Source organism: Hippocampus bargibanti, linkage group LG11 (genome assembly GCF_051943395.1).
Source record: "Hippocampus bargibanti isolate YZ-2025 linkage group LG11, ASM5194339v1, whole genome shotgun sequence".
In the NCBI taxonomy this organism is placed as follows: domain Eukaryota; kingdom Metazoa; phylum Chordata; class Actinopteri; order Syngnathiformes; family Syngnathidae; genus Hippocampus; species Hippocampus bargibanti.
In genome coordinates, this window is record NC_142744.1 from 6,231,964 (window position 1) to 6,257,404 (window position 25,441).

The 25,441-nt window shown below is 38.6% G+C and overlaps 2 protein-coding genes and 1 long non-coding RNA gene across 3 annotated transcripts in view; all 3 read right to left on the reverse strand.

Annotated features, from left to right (window-relative positions):
- Positions 1–14,723, reverse strand: part of LOC148891302 (myomegalin) — a 56,863-nt gene extending 42,140 nt beyond the window's left edge. Inside the window, exons 1-8 of the mRNA XM_089008909.1 lie at positions 14,559–14,723; positions 13,474–13,520; positions 13,133–13,200; positions 8,290–8,400; positions 4,051–4,127; positions 2,411–2,534; positions 2,182–2,339; positions 588–744 (exon numbers count right to left, since the gene is read on the reverse strand). Coding sequence (XP_088865035.1) covers positions 588–744; positions 2,182–2,339; positions 2,411–2,534; positions 4,051–4,127; positions 8,290–8,400; positions 13,133–13,200; positions 13,474–13,520; positions 14,559–14,599 — 783 coding nt within the window. The 5' untranslated portion in view covers positions 14,600–14,723. The remainder of the gene's footprint in view (positions 1–587; positions 745–2,181; positions 2,340–2,410; positions 2,535–4,050; positions 4,128–8,289; positions 8,401–13,132; positions 13,201–13,473; positions 13,521–14,558) is intronic.
- A 734-nt stretch (positions 14,724–15,457) lies between these two features.
- Positions 15,458–16,603, reverse strand: LOC148891303 (uncharacterized). Its single transcript, XM_089008734.1, has 2 exons — positions 16,275–16,603; positions 15,458–16,130 (listed from the first exon to the last, which is right to left on the reverse strand). Exons 1-2 carry the CDS (start codon positions 16,477–16,479, stop codon positions 15,898–15,900), a joined length of 438 nt encoding a protein of 145 aa, XP_088864860.1. The 5' UTR covers positions 16,480–16,603; the 3' UTR covers positions 15,458–15,897.
- Positions 16,604–18,281: 1,678 nt separating this feature from the next.
- Positions 18,282–24,589, reverse strand: LOC148891304 (uncharacterized). The gene is made up of 3 exons (XR_016116520.1): positions 24,196–24,589; positions 22,534–22,616; positions 18,282–19,815 (listed from the first exon to the last, which is right to left on the reverse strand). It is a non-coding gene; the product is annotated as an uncharacterized LOC148891304 (long non-coding RNA).
- Between the last annotated feature and the right edge of the window lie 852 nt (positions 24,590–25,441).

A 25,441-nucleotide genomic window follows, 5' to 3' on the forward strand; every position in this document is an offset into this window, starting at 1 on the left:
ATAAGTCCTTCCGTGTCATTTTGAGGAATCTGGACTGCAATGTAGCGTCCCAGAAAAGAGGCAGAAAATGGCGACCTGTTGTACACATGACAGTGTATTGCGTTTCCACAGGCTGATAAATTCCTTATATGGAGCTTGGACACCCTCTTCTGGCGCAACACGAGATTTTCAGTCCGAACAAGCATTTTACGTGATGGAAGGACTGCTACAATGCGTCCTTTTTTTTTTCGGTCAGGGGCGTTCCTTCAGTGACGTCACGTACGGACTCGTCACCAACTCAAAAACAAGACTTCCAGAATATTCAGCACGAGTCTTAAAATGTAAAATATAGCTATATGCGGTGGAATCTTTGTAAAATACGCTCAGTAGAGGTCATTTGAAGCCATTTTACAAATTATGGACAGAACTTGTCCGGAGACGTCGGTTGTCCTTTAAATGAAGCTGAGGAATGCGACATACTGCTTCAGGAGCTTCTTTTTCACTCCTGAGACGTGATGAGTGGCGGCCAAAGTGGAATGCGGTCATATTGAAAGGCCTGTGATGGTATTGTTTCATCAACAAAGTGTGTCTTAAAATGGCTGGTGTACCTCTACATCTTTGTCCTTTTGTAGTAGAGATGAGGATAGTTCGTGAACGTGTCCTTCCAGTGTCCCCACCCGATGTGAGAGAGTCGTTTTCTCCGCGCTCAATTCTGCGATGAGGGCCTCCTTGGAGTGAAGCTCTTTTGTTAGGTCCTCTATTATTCTGAACAAACACACACACACACACACAAGTGTCATTTTAAGTCATAATTCTTACATGACAAAAAAATAAATACATCCAAAATATTTAACTAGACCAAGTTATAACACATGCACATCAATAAAGCCTAATATGGGGTGGTTGCAATAATTCCGTACGGCATTCATGCTGCACTTAAGCAACGATATGCCTTTTTGAACTCATTCGCTCCCAATAACAATAGTCATAATGATAATAATAAAATACATTCACAAATGTTCTGATCAAAATGGCAATTACTATTGAAAAAAAAACACGTATGGCTTTGTTAACTCATTCACTGCTATTTACGAATTTATTAAAGAATTAAAAATATGACAAAACATGACGGAGGGTGCAAAAAAGCGCTGGTCAGACCTATGCCAATGTTTGACATGCCATGAGGAGACAGCATTTGCCTTTTGTCCATGTTAGTGCTTTGTTACAGATGTTGTTAAAGCGATATATAAATCAATATGTATGTGTATTGTATTATATTTTGTACAGCACCCTCATTTTGAGCTCAGATAACTCCAGACCCATATAATTTAGGAATTAACTCTTTTTTTCTGATGAAAGAAGAGAGTCTAAGGTTTCTTATACTGCATTGAATGTTTATGTAGTCCTAAAACGCAATATTTTGTGGGTCCTGGAATTTGAGTGAAGATGACAAAAACCCTGGCACTGGAGTGGACACATTTTTGCACATCGTCTGGCAGTGAATGAGTATTTTCTGGAATATAAGGCGCATCTTCAACGAATGACATATTTAAAAACCTTTTCCATACATAAGGTGCACCGCATTATAAGGGGCACCTTCAATGCATGACATACAGTCCCTGACAAAAGTCTTGTCGCCTTTCCAAGTTGTACGAACAACAAATAATGACTTGTAGTTGATCTATTGGAATCAGAAATGGCTTATATGAAAGGCAAAGCCTTCATGATTATGCTTATTATACCAAAATAAAGTGTTGTATCATTCATTGAGTTTTATCATTTAATTAGGACAGAAAGGTCAGATTTTGCTTGGACAAAAGTCTTGTCGCATACAAAAATAATGTAGAAATTATCCATATTTCATTTTGAATACACAAATATGCTACAATAATGTCAGAACATAAAGTCATGATGCCTTACAAAAGAATTAATATCGTGTATGGCTCCCGTGAGCTTGGAGGGCTGCATCCAACAACAAATAGTTGTTCCTACAACTTGGATAAGCGACAGGACAAGCACCGCATTATAAGGGGCACCTTCAATGAATGACATCTTTTAAAACGTTTTGGATTATGGATTATGAGGCGTATGGTCAGCTTTTGAAAAACTCTTTTTTTAGGGGTGCCTTATAGTGCAGAAAATACGGTAATTAAGAATGTTGACATCATCAAGTAACGTTTTTTTTTTCATTGCTGTTTTTACCTGTCCTTATTAGTATTGGATGAAGTCCTGATGTCATGAAGCCTCTCATCCGCGGTATTATCTTCCATGATGGCATCTTTGGAGGGGCTGCAAGTGCGGGCGTGTGACCCAGTTAACGAAGCCGACCTGACAGCCTCATTGCGAGCTAACTGGGCCTCCTGGAAAAAATGCGGGTAAATATCACTCGTGTCGCCCTATATGCGACACGGGCGTGAGGATGTAGTTTCACCTCCTGCAAGAACTGTATCTTGGACTCCAGCACTTGCTGCATTTGTTCGATCTCCTGCTGCCTCTCATGACAGCGTCTCTGCACTTCTTCTTCATTTTGGTTTGTCAAGCACTCTGCTGTCGTTCTGTCAAATATTCCGAAAAGGCAGGTCAAGCTTTGGAAGGGGATTTGTCAGCATGATGGTGTGAAAAAAAAATGAAACTTGACATCATTTTTTACTTGAGCTGACCTCATACGGTATACTGTAAATCAAGTAGCCCCACCCACCATTTTATTGTATTGGGTCATACCAAGATATACCAAAGCACATATGTTGTTCACTCTTCTTTTTATAAAGCAGTATATATACACCCGGGACACGTCATTCGGCAAGGCAGCGGAATCCATCTCCATCTTTTTATTTTTACAGTCACATCACATTACTCGAATTCTCCCCTCAGCCCACCAACAAACAGCAGAGCGTGAGCATCAGTTTTCCTCACATTGTCGGTCATCGCAAACGCTCCCAGAATGGCACACGCCGCCACACTGTCGCCACTTGAGTCCCATTCTGGAACTTTGTCTGCATTTATATTTGGCTCGGCGAACGTGGATATTTTGAACGCGTCTGAGTAATGCCCGCATTTCTAAATGTGTTATTCATGAGCGGAATAAACAAACATCCTCACAATTGTGAGCGTGTATGACAAATATGGTGCATCATCGTAGTCGTAAAATGTAATTTTAAAGGAGGATGGAGGAGGGGGGGTATTTGACAAATTGTATGAAATAAAGTCGGCAGCAAATCTCAAACAACAGTCATCCGAACAAAAAGGTCCAAAATAGCAAACAAAACCGTGAGTATAACAAAACAAGATGAAACAAATCTGACAGGGTCAAACAAACAATGACCAGACACTGAATGGTCGTGCCGGGAGTCCTTTTAACTTTTAAGACGTTGACATTTGACGAGACCGTTTTGTGGCAAGCTTTGCATGACAACCACCAATTTACATTTGGGTGCAGTTCACAAATCTAGTATGACCTCATATCACATTTACAGATTCTGTGACAACACTTGGAAACATGAGGTGACAACAGTGTCTTCAATAGTAGAACAGATTGGAAAACCACAGCACGCGTTGGCTAAGGATGTCACGTTTCGGTTGGCGACCAATGGGTGGCACTGTAGGGCCCCGCCCACAGCTGCACAGGTGTTGGTCGTTTTAATCAGTGGCAGGTAAAATGACTCCCGGCACGACCATTCAGTGTCGGGTCATTGTTTGTTTCACACTGTCAGGTTTGTTTCGTCTTGTCATGTTTTACTCATGGTTTTGTTTGCTACTTTTGACCTTATTGTTCGGATGACTTTGTTGTTTGAGATTTTGTTCCTACCAACTTTATTTAATACAATTTGTCACATACATACTACTCCTGCCTGCTTTTTTGGGGTCCAGCACCACCTTACAAATAGTGACAGAGGTTGAACTGGTTGACTAGAAATGTATTGAAGCTAAAAATACATTAAATATCTGTTTGTAGTACTTTTAGCAAGAAAGAAAGAATTATGTATTGATTCTCCTCCGCATAAAAACTCTTTGCTTGATAAAATGAATTCTACTTGAGTGACCTTGTTAAGCCACCTGCGAGTGTGAACTTACAGAGCTTTGTCCAGTAATTGCTGTTTTTCTTGGAGCTCCTGCTTCAAGCTCTCGACTTCCACCTTCAGCTCGATGTTCTGCAACAAATTAAAAGCACCAACCTGTCCATTGAGCCTTCTTTTGTAAACTGCTGGCGCAAAGAATAGAAGATACCATAATGGCTGTAGTTGTGGTTATGCATCCACGAGATGAAACTATGCTAATAGGAATACAATACAATACAATACAATGTCATTGATATTCATGAATAATCACTAAATATCCAAATAAACAACTCTCATATAAACATAACTAAGTCTTCCAAGTCTAAGGCCATGAACCGAAAACTGTCATGATGGCATGAGATCACTTCCTAATCTCTCCATCAGAGAGAATCAGAACTTGGTGTTGTGTATCGTCAGTACAGAAGCAGACCGCGCTGTCAAGGTTGGTATATTTAGAGCAGTAGAATTCACAGCTGCTCAGATATTTTATCCCGGATGGCCAAAGGTTGGACACTGTTTGTTTACTTGCCGGGTTCTGTGAGGTCCTAAGTCCACCTTGAGGACCAGATCGACCCCCTCATCCTATTCTCTCCATTCTATACCCAAATAACTCTTGTTGATTTAATCTCTGCCATGAAACTCAAACTGCAACAATAGTCAATTTTTGCAGTCATGTTATGCGGCAAACGAACCATTTTTTTGGATTGATTGATTATGATTCTAAGTTATTCGTTTTGATCAGTGCTTTGAAACCTGGTGAGTCAGTCTTAGGGGTTTGACAGAGCATCTGCCATGGAGGGTAAGACAACATGTTAATTAGTTATGACACACACAGTGGCCATCACTGGATGCACATGATCACATGACATTGTTTATCCAATCAGTGGTGTGGAAAATGTGGTTTGCTTAGTAGTCAACGTGCGACTGATTCGCTGTGGCGACCCCTTGAAGGGAAAAGCCGAAAGGAAAAGAAGAGTAGTCAATGTGTGACTGTCACAATTTAAAAAAAAAGTATATGGTTACTTATCTTTTCAAATCTTATTTACTTTTTTCTGTTTTTAATAAATATGTTTTGAGACCGAGACCGAGCGACTAAACGACCGACAGACCGACCGACCGAAAGACCGACCGACCGGTATACTGAATATTTTTTCCTCACTCATGAATGGTTCTAAGGGTAACTCTAAAGTTAAGCCCCACTGATCCAGATGTAAATATATTCAATATTCTAGAAACATTTCCGGATCATTCTTGAGATCATCTAATCCAGGGGTGTCAAAGTCATTTTTTGCCGCGGGCCACATTGTAGTTATGGTTTCCTCTCGAGGGCCGTTATGAATTTGGGGAACCCATTAGAATGTTTAAATCCCTTCAAATATTACATATAGAGCACACAGCAAATTAATGAATAACTCGTTTTCAAATCTGAAGTCAAGAATAATGACTTTTATTGTGGTTGACATCCAAAAATATGACATTTTGGCTCAGAATTTAGCAATCATCATGGAATTTAACAAGTTTGATTTGCTTTCGCGGGCCGAAAAAAATGATGTGGCGGGTCGGATTTGGCCCACGGGCCTTGACTTTGACACCTATGATCTAATCGAACCCAATCTTGAATAAACTTATGTAATGAGTCACCTCAGCAATGATGGTAAATAAACACGCCGCTGAGAGGGAACATGTATTAGTGCGTGTCAACAGCTCTCTATATATAGACAAGCATCAGGGTACACCTGCTATTTTGGCCCCTCTTGGCCACTCGGCCCTCAGCAACAAACTCCCTGAATAAAGGAGCGATGTGACTATATTTACTAATTGAAACCAACCGGTTTTACTCTTGCAGCTTATCGCCGAAGCGATAGATTTTAGAAAGACGACGTTTGCCGGCTATTTGCTCCCAGCTCGTCAAATCAATAAGAGCAACGCGCTGCCCCGTGTCTCCCGTCAAAAGGACTCTCGTGCAACCGCATGTGCGTTGACTCTAAAAATAGTGTATCAGAGCTTTGAGAGGGATCACTATGTACCAACCTAGGCTGTCCTGGGTTTCACTGAAATGTTTAGACAGTGGGTAGAGAGCCTTTGCTCTTGATGCCCCGCCAACAGCGACAAGCCAGAGCAGCTATCCCGTACGGAGCAAAGACTTAGTCGCCAATCGCCAAAGTCATTCAACACATAAAAGTGGAGATAAATGATGCCACTTCTGGTTGATAATCATAATAGGGGAGAAGATTCAATCAAGTCTGGATTCAAAAGACACTTGTCCATTTTCCAAAACATAAAAAACAACAACACCAAAGAAACAAATATACACGAAAGCAAACCATAGCATTGAGTCCACTGGCACAATTTAGTTTTTGTTTTCACTTTGTTGAGCAACACTTCAGGTAAGCAGCAAAAAATAATAATAATAACAATAATAATAATAATAATAAATTCACTAATGTTCTGATCGAAACAGCAATTACTATTGGAAAAAAAACACATATGGCCTTGTTAACGCAATCAATGCCAATCACTAATTTATTCACTAATTGAAAATATGACGTAGCACGCCATTCTCGAATTTGTTCGGGTTTTGTATTTTTCATGCTTGGGTGACGAAAAGGTGCTAGTCATGGCCTCTAGCATTATTTTTTGTCTTCCACAAGGGGGCAGCATTTCCTTTTTTTTTTTTTTTTTTTTTACCAAATTCCGAATGTTCGTTCTTTGTTTTTTCATACTTGGATGCCGATAAAGCGCTGACCGTGGCCTCTGGCAATATTTTTTTCTTTTCCACAAGGAGGCAGCATTTCCCTTTATTCCATGTTAGCGCTTTGTTAAAGCGCGATATAAACCAATATGTATGTCGTGCATTGTATTTTGGACAGCCGCCCTCATTTCAAGCTCATATAACTCCAGACCCATATAATTTAGGAATCTGATGAAAGAGGATAATCTAAGGTTTCTTATGCTGCATTGAATGCTTATATAGTCCTAAAACTCAACATTCTGTGGGCCCTGCAATTTGAATGACAATAACAAAAACCCTGGCACTGGAGTGGACACATTTTTTTTGCACATCGTCTGGCAGCGAATGTGTTAATAGCAACTTTTGTACATCAAGCGAATTTAGCCAAAAGCTTAAATCATTTATTCACTGATCCTGGGAGAAATGTATCCAGAGATTCAAGAGGCACAACCATGGCGAGAAAAGAGAATGCACATACAAACGCTCCCCTACTTACGAACATTCGAGTTACGAACAACGGGACTGAACATTTTTGGAGTAATATACAGTAAAGTCTCGTTATATCGATATCGGATATATCGATAGTCCCGGTTATATCGATACTATTTCTATGCACGCACGGAGAAAATTACATGCAAACAGGGTCGGATATATCGATAGTCCCGGTTATATCGATATTTTTTCGGACTCCCTTGAATATCGATATAACGAGACTTTACTGTATGTAGTATTCTTTCCAGTTGTACATGTACATATCTTTATAGAGCATATACGTATTTTATTAAATGTTTATTCTTTCAGTACAAACCAATACATGTTACTTATACATACTTATCGAAGCCTTAAACATACATTCCATAGAAAATATTGCACTGAAGCAATTTACGAACAAATTCACCTTACGAACGACCGTTCGGAACGTATTTCGTTTGTAAGTTGGGGAGCGTCTATGTACACTCAAATCACAATGTCGAAAAAGCAGGCCAAAATAAATGAATTAATAATCATTCTATTAAAAGTTTGTGTTCCTTATCAAGCTATCGGATTATCACATTGGTTTAGCTACTAAAACAAAAGATAGAGAAAAAACACAATCTAGCTGATTATAGCTTCTTTTTTCCCCAAAAAATAGATAAACTGTAAGATACAGAATTTTTATTCAACCCCCAACCCCCCCAAAAAAAGTCTCTGCTGAAACAAAATATTTCAAGTAAATAAGGACATCACTCTACAACATGAGGGCCATTTACACAATCCAAAGGATAAAATATATAGAAATATAATGAAATGTATTATAACACATAACTCTACCAAGGCAAATCTTTAACACATAAATACAGTATATTTTTGCAAATTCAAACAAAATATTATATATAACAAAAAATACAATAACAAAAATTAGCATTCCCCATGTTTTAAACCAATGACCAGGAGAACATTTATGGATTATTTGATGAGGGGGTTTTGTTGTTTTATTTTTATTTATTTTTTTGCAGTAAAAGATACACGTCCACATTCACTCACCGTTCGAAAGACATCTTCGCTGCTCTCCTCGTACTTCTGCTGAATTCTCTCCTCCAGGAAGTAAATGCGGAGCTTGAGGCTGAAGTTCTCCTTCTTCAGGTCGTTCAGGTGCTGTGACAAAGTACGGTAGCTGTTAGACATGACCGTCAAAGAGCGCCGACGTTGCTTGACATGTCCCGTAAAGGTCGGAAAAAGACAAAAATCCTTTCCGGTTTCTCCATGTCACGCCATGTCAAAGGACATGTGATTTTTCTCCTACGGGTTGGTATTTAAAGCGAATATCGCTTTTGTTAGGCTTCTCACACTCCATTGACAAAAAAAAAATACATCACACACTTGTAAAATGAATAAATAACACAGGCGGGAGTTTATGAGACTATTTGAGGCGCAGAAGGCATCGCTGCTTGCCGAGCTGTTACACATGCATCCATGTCAGCTTCATGGTGTGATCTGAGAGTGAGCGGAATGGCATTCCGGTTTATTTTACAGGAGCGCACATCCCTGGAATCTCAGACGGCCAAGAGAGTTAGGTGGAAGAGGAGGGGAGAGGGAGGTGGGGGTTAACAGACGAAGGGGTTGGAGGAAAGACACTCGGGTTTTGCAGGCACTTGTGATATGATGGGAAGTCTCAACCTCCTGCAACATACAACAGCTGATATGCGCACACGCAAGGACGCATTTCATTTTTGGACCTTCCATTTAGACTTTTCTTTATATTTTGGAATTTATGATTTGTTGTTGTTTAATAGTTTTTTTTTGCAGAGGGGAAAATAATGATTGGTTTGGTGTCTGTATAACTGTGTTGCAGCACCATTTGTGTTCTCAGAATCATCTTTATTGGTATGTAGAACAGTACGTAGAACACACAAGGAATTTGTCTCCGGTAAAACACGCTGCACTAGTATCATCTTAAAATAGACATGACAAATATGTATGGAGGACACTCATGAAGGCGAATCTAATCTAATTCCTTAACTCCTTCACTGCCATTCATGACTTTATTCGGGAATTGAAAATATGACATAGAACGCCATTCCCGAATTTGTTCAGGTTTTGTTTTTTCATGCTTGGGTGCCGATAAAGCGCTGACACAACGGCGGGAAGATTGAAAACACTTAAGCACACTGAGCACACTCACGTAGCAGCTGCTGTCGGCCATAGCTCAGTGCCAGACGCTCACACGCATATGTCAAATGCCACCGTGTCCTGCCTCTTAAAGAATGTCTAACGTAGACACGACAAAATGGACATTATTCTTTATTTATTTTATGTCTGGGTTTTTTTTGTGAGTATTAAAATGTGATTCCAATGTGTTCCAAAATTTTTAATATGGTACCTTTAAAGGTGTTAAAGCATATGGGAGGAGTACGAATATTTAAAATAAAAAACAAAACGCTGAGAAAAGTTGTTTTTATGCAGTTACTCTATTATTGATTATTTTTTCCAACTAATTGCCATTGATTGTCTTAAAGGACAACCGACACCATTTCTTTGCTTCCTGACATCAGAAAAACGTTTTACAGCATCTAAAATACCCAAAACACGCAGCCTGATATTTTTAGTCAAATGCAAAACACCAATAAAAATGACTTAAAGTGTCCAAAATCTGCAAAAAAATGAACCAGGAAGTGGGCAGTTTCAGAAGGTCCCGCCCCCATTTCGTGACGTCACGCCAGGACGTCTTGCCTTAATCCAGAATAAAAACAATGGTTTACGAGAGTTCAGATTTGGAGAAGATGTTTTCTTGTTACTCATCCAGTTATGTATATGATTCAAACTGTTCTGAAGAGGAAAGCATAAATGTTTGCAATCGATTAAAGAAGTCCTTCCGTATCAATTCGAGCAGTCAGGACTCCAATGTAGGGTCCCAGAAAATGCACAAAATGGCGCCCAAGCTCCGTTGGAAATGGGCTGATTTGTCTGCTGGGAATTTGTGTCAACTAGTATCAAATAGTAGTCTTGGTGCAACACACGATTTACCATTGCGTTATTTATGTGTTTTCCTTCGAATTTCGCCATCACCACGGATCATCATCACCGCCCCCATTTCGTGACGTCACGCCAGGACGTCTTGCCTTAATCCAGAATGAAAACAATGGTTTACGAGAGTTCAAATTTGGAGAAGATGTTTTCTTGTTACTCATCCAGTTATGTATATGATTCAAACCGTTCTGAAGAGGAAAACATAAATGTTTGCAATCGATTAAAGACGTACTTGCGTGTCATTTTGAGGCGTCCGGACTCCAATGTAGCGTCCCAGAAAATGCACAAGACGGCACCCAAGCTCTGTTGGAAATGGGCTGATTTGTCCGCTGGGAATTTGTGTAAATTTAAACATTCTTTATGCGTGTTAACGCAATTGGCTGCGACACACAACGATTCACCATCACGTTATTCGTGTAGTTTTCCTTCTAATTTCGCCATCAACACAGATCAACACGATGTTTTCAGACCAAACAAAGTACCCAAAATGCATTGTGTGTCGCTTTCAGAATCAGAATCAGAATCAGAATACCTTTATTCGTCCCGCAATGGGGAAATTTGCATTTCTCGCTCAGGGGCGTTCCAAACGTGACGTCACTTCAGGCATCGTCATCAACTCAAAAACAAGACTTCATGAATATTCAGCGCGAGTCTTAAAACGTAAAAGATAGCTATATGCGGTGGAATCTTTGTAAAATGCGCTCAGTAGAAGTCATTTGTCCGGAGGTATCGGTTGTCCTTTAAGAAATGGCAGTTTGATCAAGAGACAACTAAGCTACCATTGGCAGTGGACTCTCATCTTATTGTTTTCACTGTGCCGTTAGTGAGATTCGATTTGAACTGAAGCAAACGTTTCATATGATAATGCGCCGCATCACGTCATCCGAAATCCATGCATACACTAAATTTGGTCTCCGGCCCAATTTTCTTCTGAATTATTGAACCACAGCGTGTAATGGGACACTTTAATGGACACCCTTCGGTGATCTCATCCGAAACAGGAAGTTGTGACGTCTTCCTAGCATGGGTAAATGAACCTTTGCGCCGGAACACTATTAGCCAAATTGAAGCGTATTTAATATTGGACTGGAAATATGGTTGAAAATTGGTTTTGTTAAAATTCTTCATTGATTTCTATGTACAGTAACATCGTGAATGAGGAAAGCTCCTGATTAAGACTGTTAACTCATTCACTGCCAGCAAAAAGGTGTGCACTCCAGTGCCAGGGTTTTTGTCCTCACTTGAATTCCAGGACCCCCAAAATATTGAGTTTTAGGACTACATAAACATTCAATGCAGCGTAAGAAACCTCGGACTCTCTTCTTTTATCAGAAAAAAAGAGTTAATCCCTAAGTAATATAGGTCTGGGGTTATCTGAGCTTGAAATGGGGGCAGCTTTACAAAATACAATATAATACATAATTGTTGATTTATATAGCGCTTTAACAACATTTGAAGCTGTAACAAAGCGCTAACATGAACAAAAAGCCAATGCTGCCGCCCTCGTGGAAGGGAAAAAACATTGCCAGAGGTCTGACCAGTACTTTATCGGAAACTAAGAAAAAAACGAAACCCTAACAAATTCGGGAATGGCGTCTCCAAGTCATATTTATAATTGCAATGAGTAATGTAACCTTTCAGTAAATTTGATCATTCCTCTTGTTGCAGTGAACCGTTTTAGGTACGACCAGGGTGCGCCAAAGTGATGAAAATATTTCTGTACGCACCCAATTTGAATGTGTCAGCGTGCTATTGCGTGCCAAGCAGCTCAGTCAACGTGACAGCAGTTAGGCCACCCTCGAGCAAAAGTCAAGTCAGCTGCCACAGCAATTGCTCCCAAGAGCCAACTTCAAAATAAAAGCACCAATAATAAGGCATAGATGTCCTTAATCCATAACAGATCTGAATGAATTACGGTTTAGGTTATATACAATGACTCTCAAACAAAAACCTCTGATGTTATTTTGAGGGAAACACCTTTTTTTTTTTAATTTTTATGTAACAAATAAAACTAGGTATCAAATGGTACGCCACTACACTGTAACGTGAATATATTATTTCGTTGGCTTTTACAAATATGACAATGAAAACACACAAGTATAATTCAACTTTTCCAAAATAGTAAAAATGCATACTGGACATGCAGTCTTATAATCACACACTTGACCCCAACATTGCAATATAGAGCACACTGTCCCCAGATCACTCTCAATGACTGCCAACAATGTCGGAACCAGAAAAGCAGTAAAGAATGATGCAAAGCAATTCTGCCATTTACATAAGCATCAGAAAGTATGCTATCAACGTCAAGTATTAAAATCATGTTCGAAATCAGCAAACAAACACATTATTAACTCATTAACTGCCATTCACAAATTTATTCGGGAATTGAAAATATGACTTACAGCGCCATTCTCAAATTTGTTCGGGTTTTGGTTTTTCTTGCTGGGTTGGGTGCCGATAAAGCGCTGGTCAGACCTCTGGCAATGTTTTTCCCTTTCCACAAGAGTCAGCATTTGCCTTTTATCCACGTTAGCGCTTTGTTAAAGCTTCAGCTATTGTTAAATCGCTATGTCAAATCAATATGTATGTATTGTATTGCATTTTGGACAGCCGCCCCCATTTCAAGCTCAGATAACTCCGGATCCATGTAAGTTAGGAATTAACGCTTACGCTGCATTGAATGTTTATATCGTCCTAAAATTCAATATTCTGTGGGTCCTGCAATTCGAGTGACAATGACAAAAACCTTGGCACTGGAGTGGACACATTTTTGCACATGTCTGGCAGTGAATGAGTTAAAACGTCTGGTTTCACAATAACTATGTGATCATTAAGGAATATACATGGATGTACATACCTGCTCAAACTGCTTGAGAGTGTGGGGCAGAAGTGGAGGGGTGTCATCTACTTCGTCTCTGCACACATCTAAAAAATGTTTAGTTCGAAAAAAAAGTCACGTTAGATTTCATCAGAATCAGAAAGCCTTTAATAGTACCATAATGAGGACATTTTCAATCTACAGCAGCAAAATTGAAACGGGGAGGGGAGAAAATATATAAACAAAGTATTCTATGGATATAGAAATGTCAAAAAACGGAAATGTTTGACTGTGCCAAAATGTTTAATAAAAAGAACTGTATATAGTGCAAGTATAAAAAGATATTTGATATATGTAACTGCATTACAAGTCAAACCTACCTGTCACAGTACCTGTGACGTTGGATGATGCTTCCTCCTCCACAGCACTGTGGAGAGAACAATAATTCCACTGTCAGTGGGTAATGTGACAGGTTGAAAAGTACCTTAACTATACATTCGCATAGTTACATTGGTTTACAAATGATATATATATATATCGAAAATGTTTATTTAAACAAGGAACAAGGTTTAAAAGACAGATTAAAAAGAGGTGGCGGTCAAAAGTTTGGAAACGCCATTTTTATTGCCTAGTTTGAAGAGAACAAAACAGCTTGAAGCCATTCTTTTCACACCACGTCTGTGAAGAATTGTGATGGTGATGAGGGGTGAGGGGTTGTCATTAATTAGCCCATGAAGGACACCCAGCAGGAAACATTTGGGGGGATGAGAAGCAATAGAGCCAGTAAATCGATAGTATAGTACTGTAAGCTAACTAGCATGCTAGCACTGTGCTAAAAATACACATACATGAAAGTGGAGCTATCCTGGCATACAACACGCAGGCCAAAAGCTTCCAAATGCACTTGAGCCCAGCCATACATGGCACATTCCTCAAAACAGCTGAAAACGACAAGACAGTTGCAACATACCAGAGCTTAAAAGTTCCCCACAAGAGCTGACCCGTTGTTCAAACCTCGCATTGTTACGCTTGACTCGGACAACCACGATAAAACAACACTATTGTTTTTTCCCCCTTATATGTCATACTGCAGCATGGTCAGAATTTAAACGTTGAACAGCGACGGTTCTTGTTTCGTTCGATTCGTGGAATTTTTATTGTGCATTTTATGACAGTTGTGTTGTTTTTCCCTCGTTACTTGTTTTGTCGCTTCGTTGCATTTTAATCAAAATAGGTCACAAATAAAACACAATTTTAGTGTTTTTAAAAAAATGACGAAAATGCGAATGGTTGTTGGGCCTACGCTTAGCAATTCAATGTACCATTTGGTACTAACCTTGTCTCGAACACCTAAAGGCGTCCATCAATTATGTTAAATAAATATTAGCTGATTGCCGGCTTGCCTTCCAACACCACCGTTTCCATTTGGCACTGTATTCATCTTCACCATAAACAAGCAGCTCACCTCTTACACTCGCCCCACATCGGCGATGAACTCCGATCCATACAGTGACAATAATTCCTTTACTAAATCAATGAGCGTCCATGTCGCCTTTAAAACGCACCGTCTTCTTGAGACATCTTTTCGCAGGAATGACGAGCACAGTGAAGTGTGTCGGTTCACTCGCCTGGAAGAGGAGGAGGAGGCGTGCGCGCCCTCCGCTGAGCAGAAAACGTGACACAAAAGAGTGAGCACTCTGCACAGAAGCTGGTCGACTGCAGCAGAATAAACACGGAGAAGGACAGCAAAGCCGTTGCGTTTCTAATCGCGACAAAATGATAGAAAGCCGTTTGACTATTATTTATTCGAGCGAATTTTCATGCTCAACTGCTTTCTGTGGGCGTTCATATCCTTGATGTTACCTCGAGGTTGCAACTGGGAGGACAAAAGTGCCACTCGTTGGGATAAATATGCTGTTTTGTCTCAAATAAATTATTTTAAATTCAAAATGTGTCGCTCAACTCTTGCTGGTTTAAAGTTACAGAAGCTGATCATTCCAGTATATTATCTATTCTAGACTGATAGCAGTTTTAGTGCAGGGGCTAGGGGTTTCGGGTTTAGTCTGGGGACAAAGTTGATAACTAATGGTATCAATGTATGGATTAGGGCAGTGTTCGAAGTTAGTAAAACAATTGTGACCTAATCTGTAAAACAATGTCGTCTAGAGTGGCATTGTGGCAAATGATGATTGAAAACAAACACAGAATGTGTGAATGTAGTTTTCGCAGTGGGGGGGGGGGGAGTGGAACACGAGCCGAACATGATTGGGAGTTCACATTCAAAGTACGCCAAAACAATTAGTCAAATTAGATAAACGCTTGCCTTTTGATTAATATTGCGCCTGTGAAATATAAATTCTGCAGTAAAATCCACACATTTTTGTTCATTTCATTAAGCGTCCATATGGCCACTTGTCGATTAAAAATGACGTCACTGTTGCTGAGGGCAGAGACCAATCATTGATCAACTTTAGAAAACAGGTGAAAATGAAAATATTAAACCTGGTGAATTTTCCATGTTCCAAGTGAATAACAGTGCATCAATTCAATAACATGTTTTTATTGATGTAAGTGTACTCAACGATGTGGCTAGAAAGACACAGTCAACATTTTGAAAAATGTCAAATGGCATGAATTGCGAAAGAAACTTCCCAGGAGATCAGCTCCCGTTTTATTGCAGCATTCCCCCACCCCACCTGCGCTTACGATAAAAACCGCTAGATGTCCTCATCGGACACGAAGTATCATTAGTCACTCCCATCACTTGGCCACGTCAATAAAATGATCGTCTCTGAGTACACATTTTAACTCATCTTTCCAAAGACCACACGGGGCCCTGTTTTGCTCCCCCGAGGCTCCTTAGAGATTACCCAGATCGCCGGTGAATTCATAACATCGTTTTCGGCCATTCTGTTCTCAGCTCGGGCTATCTCTTGCAGTTCTGGGGTGGTTTCTGGACACCAGTCGGCCACGAATTTATCTTTGGCTTCACAGTAGTTGACCACGACTTCTTCAGGCTGCTCCCCCAAGAGCCAGTCTGGAAAACATAACATTTAACATCACAAATAGCACAATGCTATTCAGTTTTTGACTTGCTTTTCATTCAAATAGTCATATACGGAAGAAATTTGAATGTAAAACAGCCATGGCTCACAAAAATGGGAAGAATTCATACACACACCTGCAAAGTCGTATATGAGATCCTTGATGAGATGACCGATGATGGCGTAGAGAACCCCGAACACGATGAATATAGCCATAAGTAGATAAAGCACATAGGTGGGCAGGTGAATGGCATCCCTGGACGGCGGTATGTAACTCTCAAACAACACCGTCCCATCTTCCTCTTTGTAACGGAGCTTTAAATTGTCTATGGGTACCTCCATGGCTCTTGTAGGCTTCAGAAGACTTCAGTGAGGAAATCCCATTGTGGTGCCGAAAAGGTTTAGGAGGGGGGAAAAATTCTTTGAGATATTTTTCCCCCACATGAGCAAATTAGTGGCTGTCCGATGTTGAGACAAGCTCATTGAAGGAGATTAGAGCAGCTTGAGGCACTCAAGGTTAGCTGGTCATTATCATGATGATGCAACAGTAATAATAATAATAATAATAATAATAATAATAATAATAATAATAATAATAATAATAATAATAATAATAATAATAATAATAATAATAAATTTCATTTATAAGCGCCTTTCAAAATATTAAAAAAGTACATTCAGGTCGACAGAATTTTGTTGCTTCTGTCACCCTTTTTGTGTTTCGAATACATTTACAAAAAAATAATAATGGTCAGGATTTGTGGGGGAAAAAAAAAGAAATGATACATGGGTTAAATCAAGCTTTTCCCCGGGAATGTGCAGATTTGGTCACCTACTATGTAACAATGACAAGTTAACCTTTGATATATACATGTATTATTTACTCATTTATTTATTTGATTTTAGAAGACTGTTCTGAGCAAATTTACATATGTGCAAATGGGCTTCAAAAAATTGCAGCAGGTGAAGTTTAGTGTAAATTAAGCTATTAATTCATGTCACCGTTGAGCTATTTTTAGAACAGACTTGTGGGATACTTAAATTGTACTTAAGAGATTTCTAACGGATATATAATTACAGATTTGGAATATTGACTTGGCCCATATTGAGAAATGGCATAAATAATTTTAACCCGTTGTCATCTCATCATCATTGCCAAATACGTACGTACCTCTCAACCGGTCGTATTTTGCCGTATTCTGTACGATTTGTGCACATTTTAGAGGTGTACGGCATACAAGAAAGTTTGTTCGGGAAACGCAAAAAATGTTAAATATAATTTTGAGATATTTTCTATTCAGTTTTCGCCATTAAATATTAGCAGTAATGTTAATTATAACAAATATCGCTGCTCGTAAAAAGCGAAGTCAACAACCGAGAAAACAAGTCCGTGTAAAAAGTGTCGAGAAGAAACAAACGTTCAGAGAAGAAAAAAGTTCCTGTCAAGTGGAATTTTATTTTGAAATCAGTTAACTTAAACACGTTACCGTGTTTTTTTTGCCGTAATATCATTCGTATTTTTTAATAAACATTATACGTTGTAAGAACAAAAATTCAAATTCTTTTTTTTTTTTTTTGCTGTGGACAAATTGAATTTGTCAACAGCAAAAAAAAACAAGAATTTAAAATGCTCTACAACAAAGAACATACTTGATTATTGCTAGAAATAGGTGGTACCTAAGTATTAATGTTTACATGTGAAATTTTGTTAATAAAACTGCGCAAAGAAATATGACACACGCGCATGTTTTTTTTTTTAAATTGAGCCGTTAGTAAGGTCACAGTGTTTCGCAGGTTGACAGGTATGTCCGTAGCTGCAAGTGTGGTGTGATTTACTACACGTCCACGAGAGGGTGACGTTGACTAGGAAAGAACTTGTGGATTCACAATAACCTCATAAAATTGCAATATTACGTATTTGCTCTTTTTGGTAGCTTCTGAGCTGTCGAACCTTAATCATGTCCATCTATTCTCTCACTCACAGAAAAAATATCCTTTGACTCTAAAGTGACCTTGAGAGTTTTGAAAGGCGCTTATAAATAAAATATTATTATTATTATTATTATTATTATTATTATTATTATTATTATTATTATTATTATTATTATTATTGCCATACCTATCAATCCATCACTTTAAAGTCGAACAATGCTGATGTTGACAAACATTAAAGCCATTATCAATAAGCTGACCGCAGCTGACGATTGCAGGAATTACACGTCAGCAAGGTGGTTTAAAATGGCAGAGCACATGAGACACGTTTTATTGTTAAGTTGTTTACTGGGGAAAAACACCATCATATAGAGATAGAGAACCCGAAAATTGTATTGAATATAATCTCACTTTTTTTTGTTGGTATTGTTGGATTGGATTGGATTTGCCTTTATTAGTCTCGCAGTGGAGAAATTTACATTTCACAGCAGCAAAGTTATGAAAGAATTTTTTTTCTCATTCAACATCAATTTCAATATGTCACATTTTTTGGGGTGTGTATGTTGTCATTGTTTATGATCGGGTTGCAATATAGAATAATTAACACAAAGGGACCGATTTCAAGATGGAGGTGTAATCGCGAAAGGTTTTCTCTCATTATCTTTAAAGGACAACCGACTTCATTTTTTTGTTTCCTAACTGACATCAGAAAAACGTTTTATAGCATCTAAAATACCCAAAACACGCAGGCTTATATTTTTAGTGAAATGCAAAACACCAATAAAATCTTGTTAAAGTGTCCCAAAACTACTTCAAAATGACCTCGGAAATGGCGAGTTTCAGAAGGTCCCGCCCCCTTGTTCGTGACGTCACGCCAGGATGTCTTGCCTTGCTCTAGAATCAAAACAATGGCTTCAGATTCGGAGAAGATGCTTTCTTGTTATTCATCCATTTATGAATATGATTCCAATAGTTCTCAAAATGCACAAGATGGCACCCAATCTCTGTTGGAAATGGGCTGATTTGTCGGCTGGGAATTTGTGTCAACTAGTATCAAATAGTAGTCTTTGTGCAACACACAACGATTCACCATTGCGTTATTTATGTGTTTTCCTTCTAATTTTGCCATCAACACGGATCAAAACGAAGTACCCAAAATGCATTGTGTGTCACATTCTCGGTCACGGGCGTTCCAGACGTGACGTCACGTCAGGCATTGTCATCAACTTGAAAACAAGACTTCCTGAATATTCAGCGCGAGTCTGAAAAGGTAAAATATAGCTATATGTCGTAGAATCTTTGTAAAATACACTCAGTAGAAGTCATTTGAAGTGATTTGACAAATTACGGACACAACTTGTCCGGAGGCGTCGGTTGCCCTTTAAATGAAGTAGCCTATATACAATGAAAGAAGATAATAAAGTCATTTAATTAAGCACCACTACAGTGACTGCTATGATGGGGTGGCGGGGTGGGAGTGGTGGGGGGTTTATGACATCATGGCTCAAAGGGCATTGCATCGACATGCCATGGGAGGATCTTCTTGCAATGAAGGGATGATGCTTCCGGGAGGAGACGGGCTGGACGGATATTGGCAACTTGGCAACATTCTTTCTATCTCTCCCTCCATTCTCACTTGGTCTATTTCTGTCAGATGATTGAAAACACTGGGCTGCTTTTCTTCTTCTATTGCTGTTCTATCTTGTGCACAACGGTCCTCCACCTGTTTGGGGCCAAGAATCCAGTCTGGGGAGAGAAGAACAGTGGATAAAACGATCAATTCGATCGATCCGTTCATTCATCCATCCGACCATTTCATTACCCCTGAGTACGATACAATACAATTCATCCTAATTTATATAGCGCTGTCGAAACAGTAGTAACATATCGCTTCACATAATAGTCAACACAAAGCAAAATAATAAACGCAACAAGAACATAAAAACATGGACAGTTGTGCTATCTTAATGACTTTCCCCATATTCTCTATGACGTTTGAGTACCAGACAAATACCGTACTTTATTCCATGAAGCAGTTCTAGATGAAAGAGGAGAGGATGAAAGCCTCCTTTTCACCGGTGGATAAGAAACGTCATGGTTGAATGTGCATGTCTGCTACAAGCTAAGATTTGAAAGCAAACACGAAGCTGTAGCATCCATTGACAAAAAGAGATTGTCTCACATCTCCTTTCTCACGTAAATCCGCTTCAATTCCAAACCGCGATCATAGTGGCTATTGGCACTATTTTGATGTCATGATTCATGCAAAACGCTTATTTGGGTTCACTTTCATGATGATGTAAGATTAGAACAAAACCAAGACATGAAAAAGGACTGGATGGAGGATAAAAACAACACACGTGGTAAATACCGGGTCAAAACACCAATACAACCTCAGGATAGTTCTGGGACAGATCTGGGTCCAAACACTGGTTCGGTGAGAAAGCACCAAAGAGCTGACAGGTGCTTTCTATCTCAAGTTACCTGCAAGGTCATGCATGAGATCTCTGATCAGGTGTCCTACTATGGCATATGTGGCTACTAGAACCAAGACCACCCCAATGAGGACGAAGACTACATTGCGTGGCAGGGTTATGGCATCTCTTGATGGGGGGGTGTAGTCCAAGAAATAGACCGCCTGGTCTCCGTCCTCTTCTTCATTATTCGCTGTGGACATCTGAAGGAGCCGTCGGGGTTCCACGACAAAGCTCCCCCGTGAGGCGTTCAGGGTCACAGTTGGAGTAAAGTTGTTTTCAACTAGTGGACAATCTCTTTGAAAGCAAATGTTCAGTCAAGCTTTAATAATAATAATAAAAATACATATAATTTATAAGCACCTTTCAAAACTCGCAAGGTCATTTTACAGTCACAAGATAAGTTTTTCTGTGGGTGAGCAGCGGCAGCCACACGCGCCAGCGTTCACTCAACCCGGAATAAGCTACATTAGCTAGCTAGCTAGCTAATGTATAGCTAATAGCTAACTAGCTAGCAAGATAGCTATATAGTTAATATATAGATAGCTATATAGCTAATAGCTAGCTGTCTAGCTAATAGCTAATAGTTAGCTAGATAGATAGATAGATAGATAGATAGATAGATAGATAGATAGATAGATAGATAGATAGATAGATAGATAGATAGATAGATAGATTAGTGATTGATTGGTGTTTTGTTGTGAGGGAAAGTGACGGTAGATAAGAATGTGAGAGCAGGTCATTTTGAAGAATAGCCAAAACACAGTTTGGACTAGATAGGGTAGAAAAAAAGGTGACGTGAAAGTAAATATAGCCTTAATAGAATTGACAATGTGGCCAAGAAATATCATCATCATCATGAAACCCATTTAAAGTACCGTAATTGCTGGTGTATAAGGTGCACCTGAGCATAAGGCACACCCTCAATGAATGAAAAACGTTTTCCATATATAATAACAAAATATATATGCATTCATATACAGTATATGCACTCATCAACATTTTGAATATGGTTCCCAAACTTCATTTGATAATAATAATAATAATAATAATAATAATAATAATAATAATAATAATAATAATAATAATAATAATACATTTCATTTTTAAGCGCCTTTCAAAACTCTCAAGGTCACTTTACAGTCACAGGATAAGTTTTTCTGTGGGTGAGCAGCGGCAGCCAGTTGATGAAAAATTGGCCGATATTCCTCAATGGGAAATTCATGCCAGTAGTACCCTAATGTTCCATTTTCCCAACAATGGTAAGGACGGTAAAATATACCGTATTTTCTGATGTATAAGGCGCACCAGCGTATAAGGCGCTCTCACAAAGAATGGTGGATTTTAAAACATTTTGCACATTTAAGATGTACTGGAGTATATGGTGCTTCTTCAATGAATGAAAAAAGTTATCCAAAAATAATATATAAATATCTAAAAGTTTGGCAAATATAGGGAACCCCACATTATAAGACGCTACAGTAGAGGCAGAGGTGACGTACGACTTCTTCTACGGGGGATAATGGAGTTGGTGGCTGCTGACAACAGTTGTTGTGGTTCAATATTACGTCACATATAAGGTGTACCTGCGTATAAGGCGCAGTGTATTTTTTTTTTAAGAAAATGAAGGCTTTTGGGTGTGCCTTATACACCGGAAAATACGGTAGTCATTCATTTGGCGCTTTTAGTAGACAAGCACTTTGCACATTGCTATCAATAGTTTTAGGTTCCGGATTTGAACCTGGAGTCCGGTTTTCCAATCTGGAGCTTTCATGTTCTCCCTGTGATATGTCAATTATAATTTTATCAATGACCCTGAAGCAGACGTTTTAAAACTGTAAGAGTCTGTAAAATAAGACTCTGTTTTAAATTAAAACACGTTTTAAAACAGTTTAAAAAAAAATAACACATTTTGGTCCAAATGCCATTATAAGTTCATAAAAACTGTAATGACAATGTTTATATCGTACCCAAAATGAAGATCCCTTACCTGGAAATCAAGATTTGTTGACTTCTCAGATTTTTTTCCTCCTTAAAATGTATTTTTTTTAAATTAGCGAATGTCCGTTGCATCTGAAAAGGACCACAAAGAAAAAGAAAAAAAGTCAACGTGACCCAACTTTAAGTGAGGCTTCTGTCTCAGTCAGCATAAACGCACCATATTGCTTTAATCTAGTATAAACACACGCTATGACAGGTTGATCAGAGAAGTCCATCGCATTTCTTCCTTCAAGGCTCCGTTTTATTTTCCTTCCGCGGCATATTAATTTGGACAAAGCGAGAGATGACAAATTGCCATTCCAGAATAATGACGGCGACGTTTGCCAAGAGAATGAACCAAGACACGGGATGCAGGCCGCAGAAGAATTCGTAGCTCATGTTGAACGAGATGAGAAAGGATCGGCGTGTCAAATATGTCTGTTCGAAGAAGTTCAGCGGCGTCGTCAAGGTGATCCCCGTTGTAATCCTCGATTAGGATTTTGTTCACGTCATCATCACACAGCTCCATTTTAATCACGTCAGCATATTAGCAGGTGGGTTGTGTACTGTACTGTGTGTTCTGAAATTCTCAAAACGACATGCTAGGCCACATAAATATGAACACAGCTCGTTCCTTAATCTTGTGGCTGACAAATGGTCAATTTAATGAAGAAAATAAAGAATAAAGTTGTTTTTTGTGCAATAATAATAATAATAATAATAATAATAATAATAATAATAATAATAATAATAATAATAATAATAAATTACATTTTAAGCGCCTTTCAAAGCTCTTACGGACACTTTACAGTCACAGACCAGCAAAGGTACAATAATAAATAAAATACAATCACAAATAGAATACAATAAATAAAATACAGTTATAAATAGAAACAAGAGAAAGAGCGATTTTAAATAGGTGCAATGGCAATAGCAATGGTATATAGATACGATCGATGAAACGGCCGTCATCCGTACTTCTTTCAAGATGTCGAACATTTCGCTCCTCATCCGAAGAGCTTCGTCAGCGATCGAAAGTTGTGGTAACCTTATATATATATATATATATATATATATATATATATATATATATATATATATATATATATATATATATATATATATATATATATAGTAAAGTCTCGTTATATCGATATTCAAGGGAGTCCGAAAAAAATATCGATATAACCGGGACTATCGATATATCCGACCCTGTTTGCATGTAATTTTCTCCGTGCGTGCATAGAAATAGTATCGATATAACCAGGACTATCGATATATCCGATATCGATATAACTGTATATATATATATATATATATATATATATATATATATATTATATATATATATATAACTATATATATATATATATATATATATAGTTATATATATATATATATATATATATATATATATATATATATATATATATATATATATATATATATATATCCCGAATGTCCATTAGAGTTACCAGCACAACTTTAGTTAGCTGACGAACCTCCTCGGATGAGAAGTGAAATGTCGGACACCTTCAAAGAAGCTATATGACGGCTGGAGAAACCTTTTCATCGATGGATGGACTACTCCTGTACCACTGAGAGCCTACACAGACATACTAGTATAAGAACATATCACCATGATGTTATGTAGATCAGTATTAGAACATACCTGTTTCATGGACTCCTCAGTGAATTTGGAATATTCTTCAGAAAATAACAAACCCCAAAAGAAGACTCAGAAGAAGAAAAAAAATATTCTAAAAGCTGTCGATTGTGCTAGATACTAACAACACTTCAGGTCAGGTGGGCTCATGTTGGACCCTCAGGCGGGGGTGACCACCTTCTTGGGCTTGTCCTCTGGCTCCAAAATCCACTTGAAGTAGACGTCACCCAGGAGGAAGATCCAGTAGATGACAGTGAGAGAGGTGTTGACGGTCATAATGCCGATGATGAGGGGGTGCAACATGACAGAACACACACAAGTGAGCGTACCTCAAAAATATGGGTTTATGTTGTGAGGAGGTCCAGGCTTGACTGTCTTGTCTTTCTCCTCTGTCACTCCTCCCCTCTCCACTGTCACTGGCCGTGAAGTTTCTGTGGCAACATGAGAGTAATCCTCTTCAGCTGCTTTGTTGCAGAAGATAAATTGAATTAGAAGACGGCCTGCGTTGGAAATGTTGATGCTGAAGATGTTGCGTAATCCACTCAGATCCTTATGTGAAAGAAAATGTGGTGAATTGAACAAAGAGAATATTTTATTGCTTACCCGTGAGTGTAATCCAGGATCTAATCAAGAATGGAAATATCCGACCTACAGGGAGATTGTTAATCTTGTAGCAAACACGACAGATGGTCTCCTAAGGAATCGAACACACTCCCTTCATTTCTTTCAAGGTACATAAGGAACCGAGGACACATAACGTGTCAGTAGTCAACATGTCAAATATTTGGAAACACTTTCTCATGCCATTGAATAAAAACGTTTGTAACTTGTATAATATTTCTAACAACAAAATTCTGTTAATGTGGTGTTTTTTTTCTAAGTAATTTGCCATTTTATTTAGCGGTGGAAAGCCGAAAGGAAAAGAAGAAGTTTGGGACACTTTTACTGAGCGAGTTGCTTGTTCTGTAGCCACAAAGGGACATAAAAAAGGGACGTAAAAGCTAGGCCAAAACAAACATGTGTATTATACCTCTGAAGATGGAGGTTACTGATTCGCTGTGGCGACCCCTTGAAGGGAAAGGCCGAAAGGAAAAGAAGAAGAAGATTTAGCGGTGTCATTATTCTATGTTTCGGTAAAAGATAAAATCATGGATTAAACTAAGCATTATATATTAAAGTAAGGACATATTTTGTTTAGATTCTTTTTGGGGAGTGAGGGGTTACTTGGAACACATTGATGGGAAAACCATTT

Bases quoted from the DNA above. Each gene is read 5' to 3' on its own strand.
- LOC148891303 (XM_089008734.1), bottom strand. From the start codon at position 16,479: ATGGAGGTACCCATAGACAATTTAAAGCTCCGTTACAAAGAGGAAGAT. The intron at 16,131-16,274 runs GTGTGTGTATGA...TATGTTTTCCAG, and splicing joins TCTCATATACGACTTTGCAG to ACTGGCTCTTGGGGGAGCAG.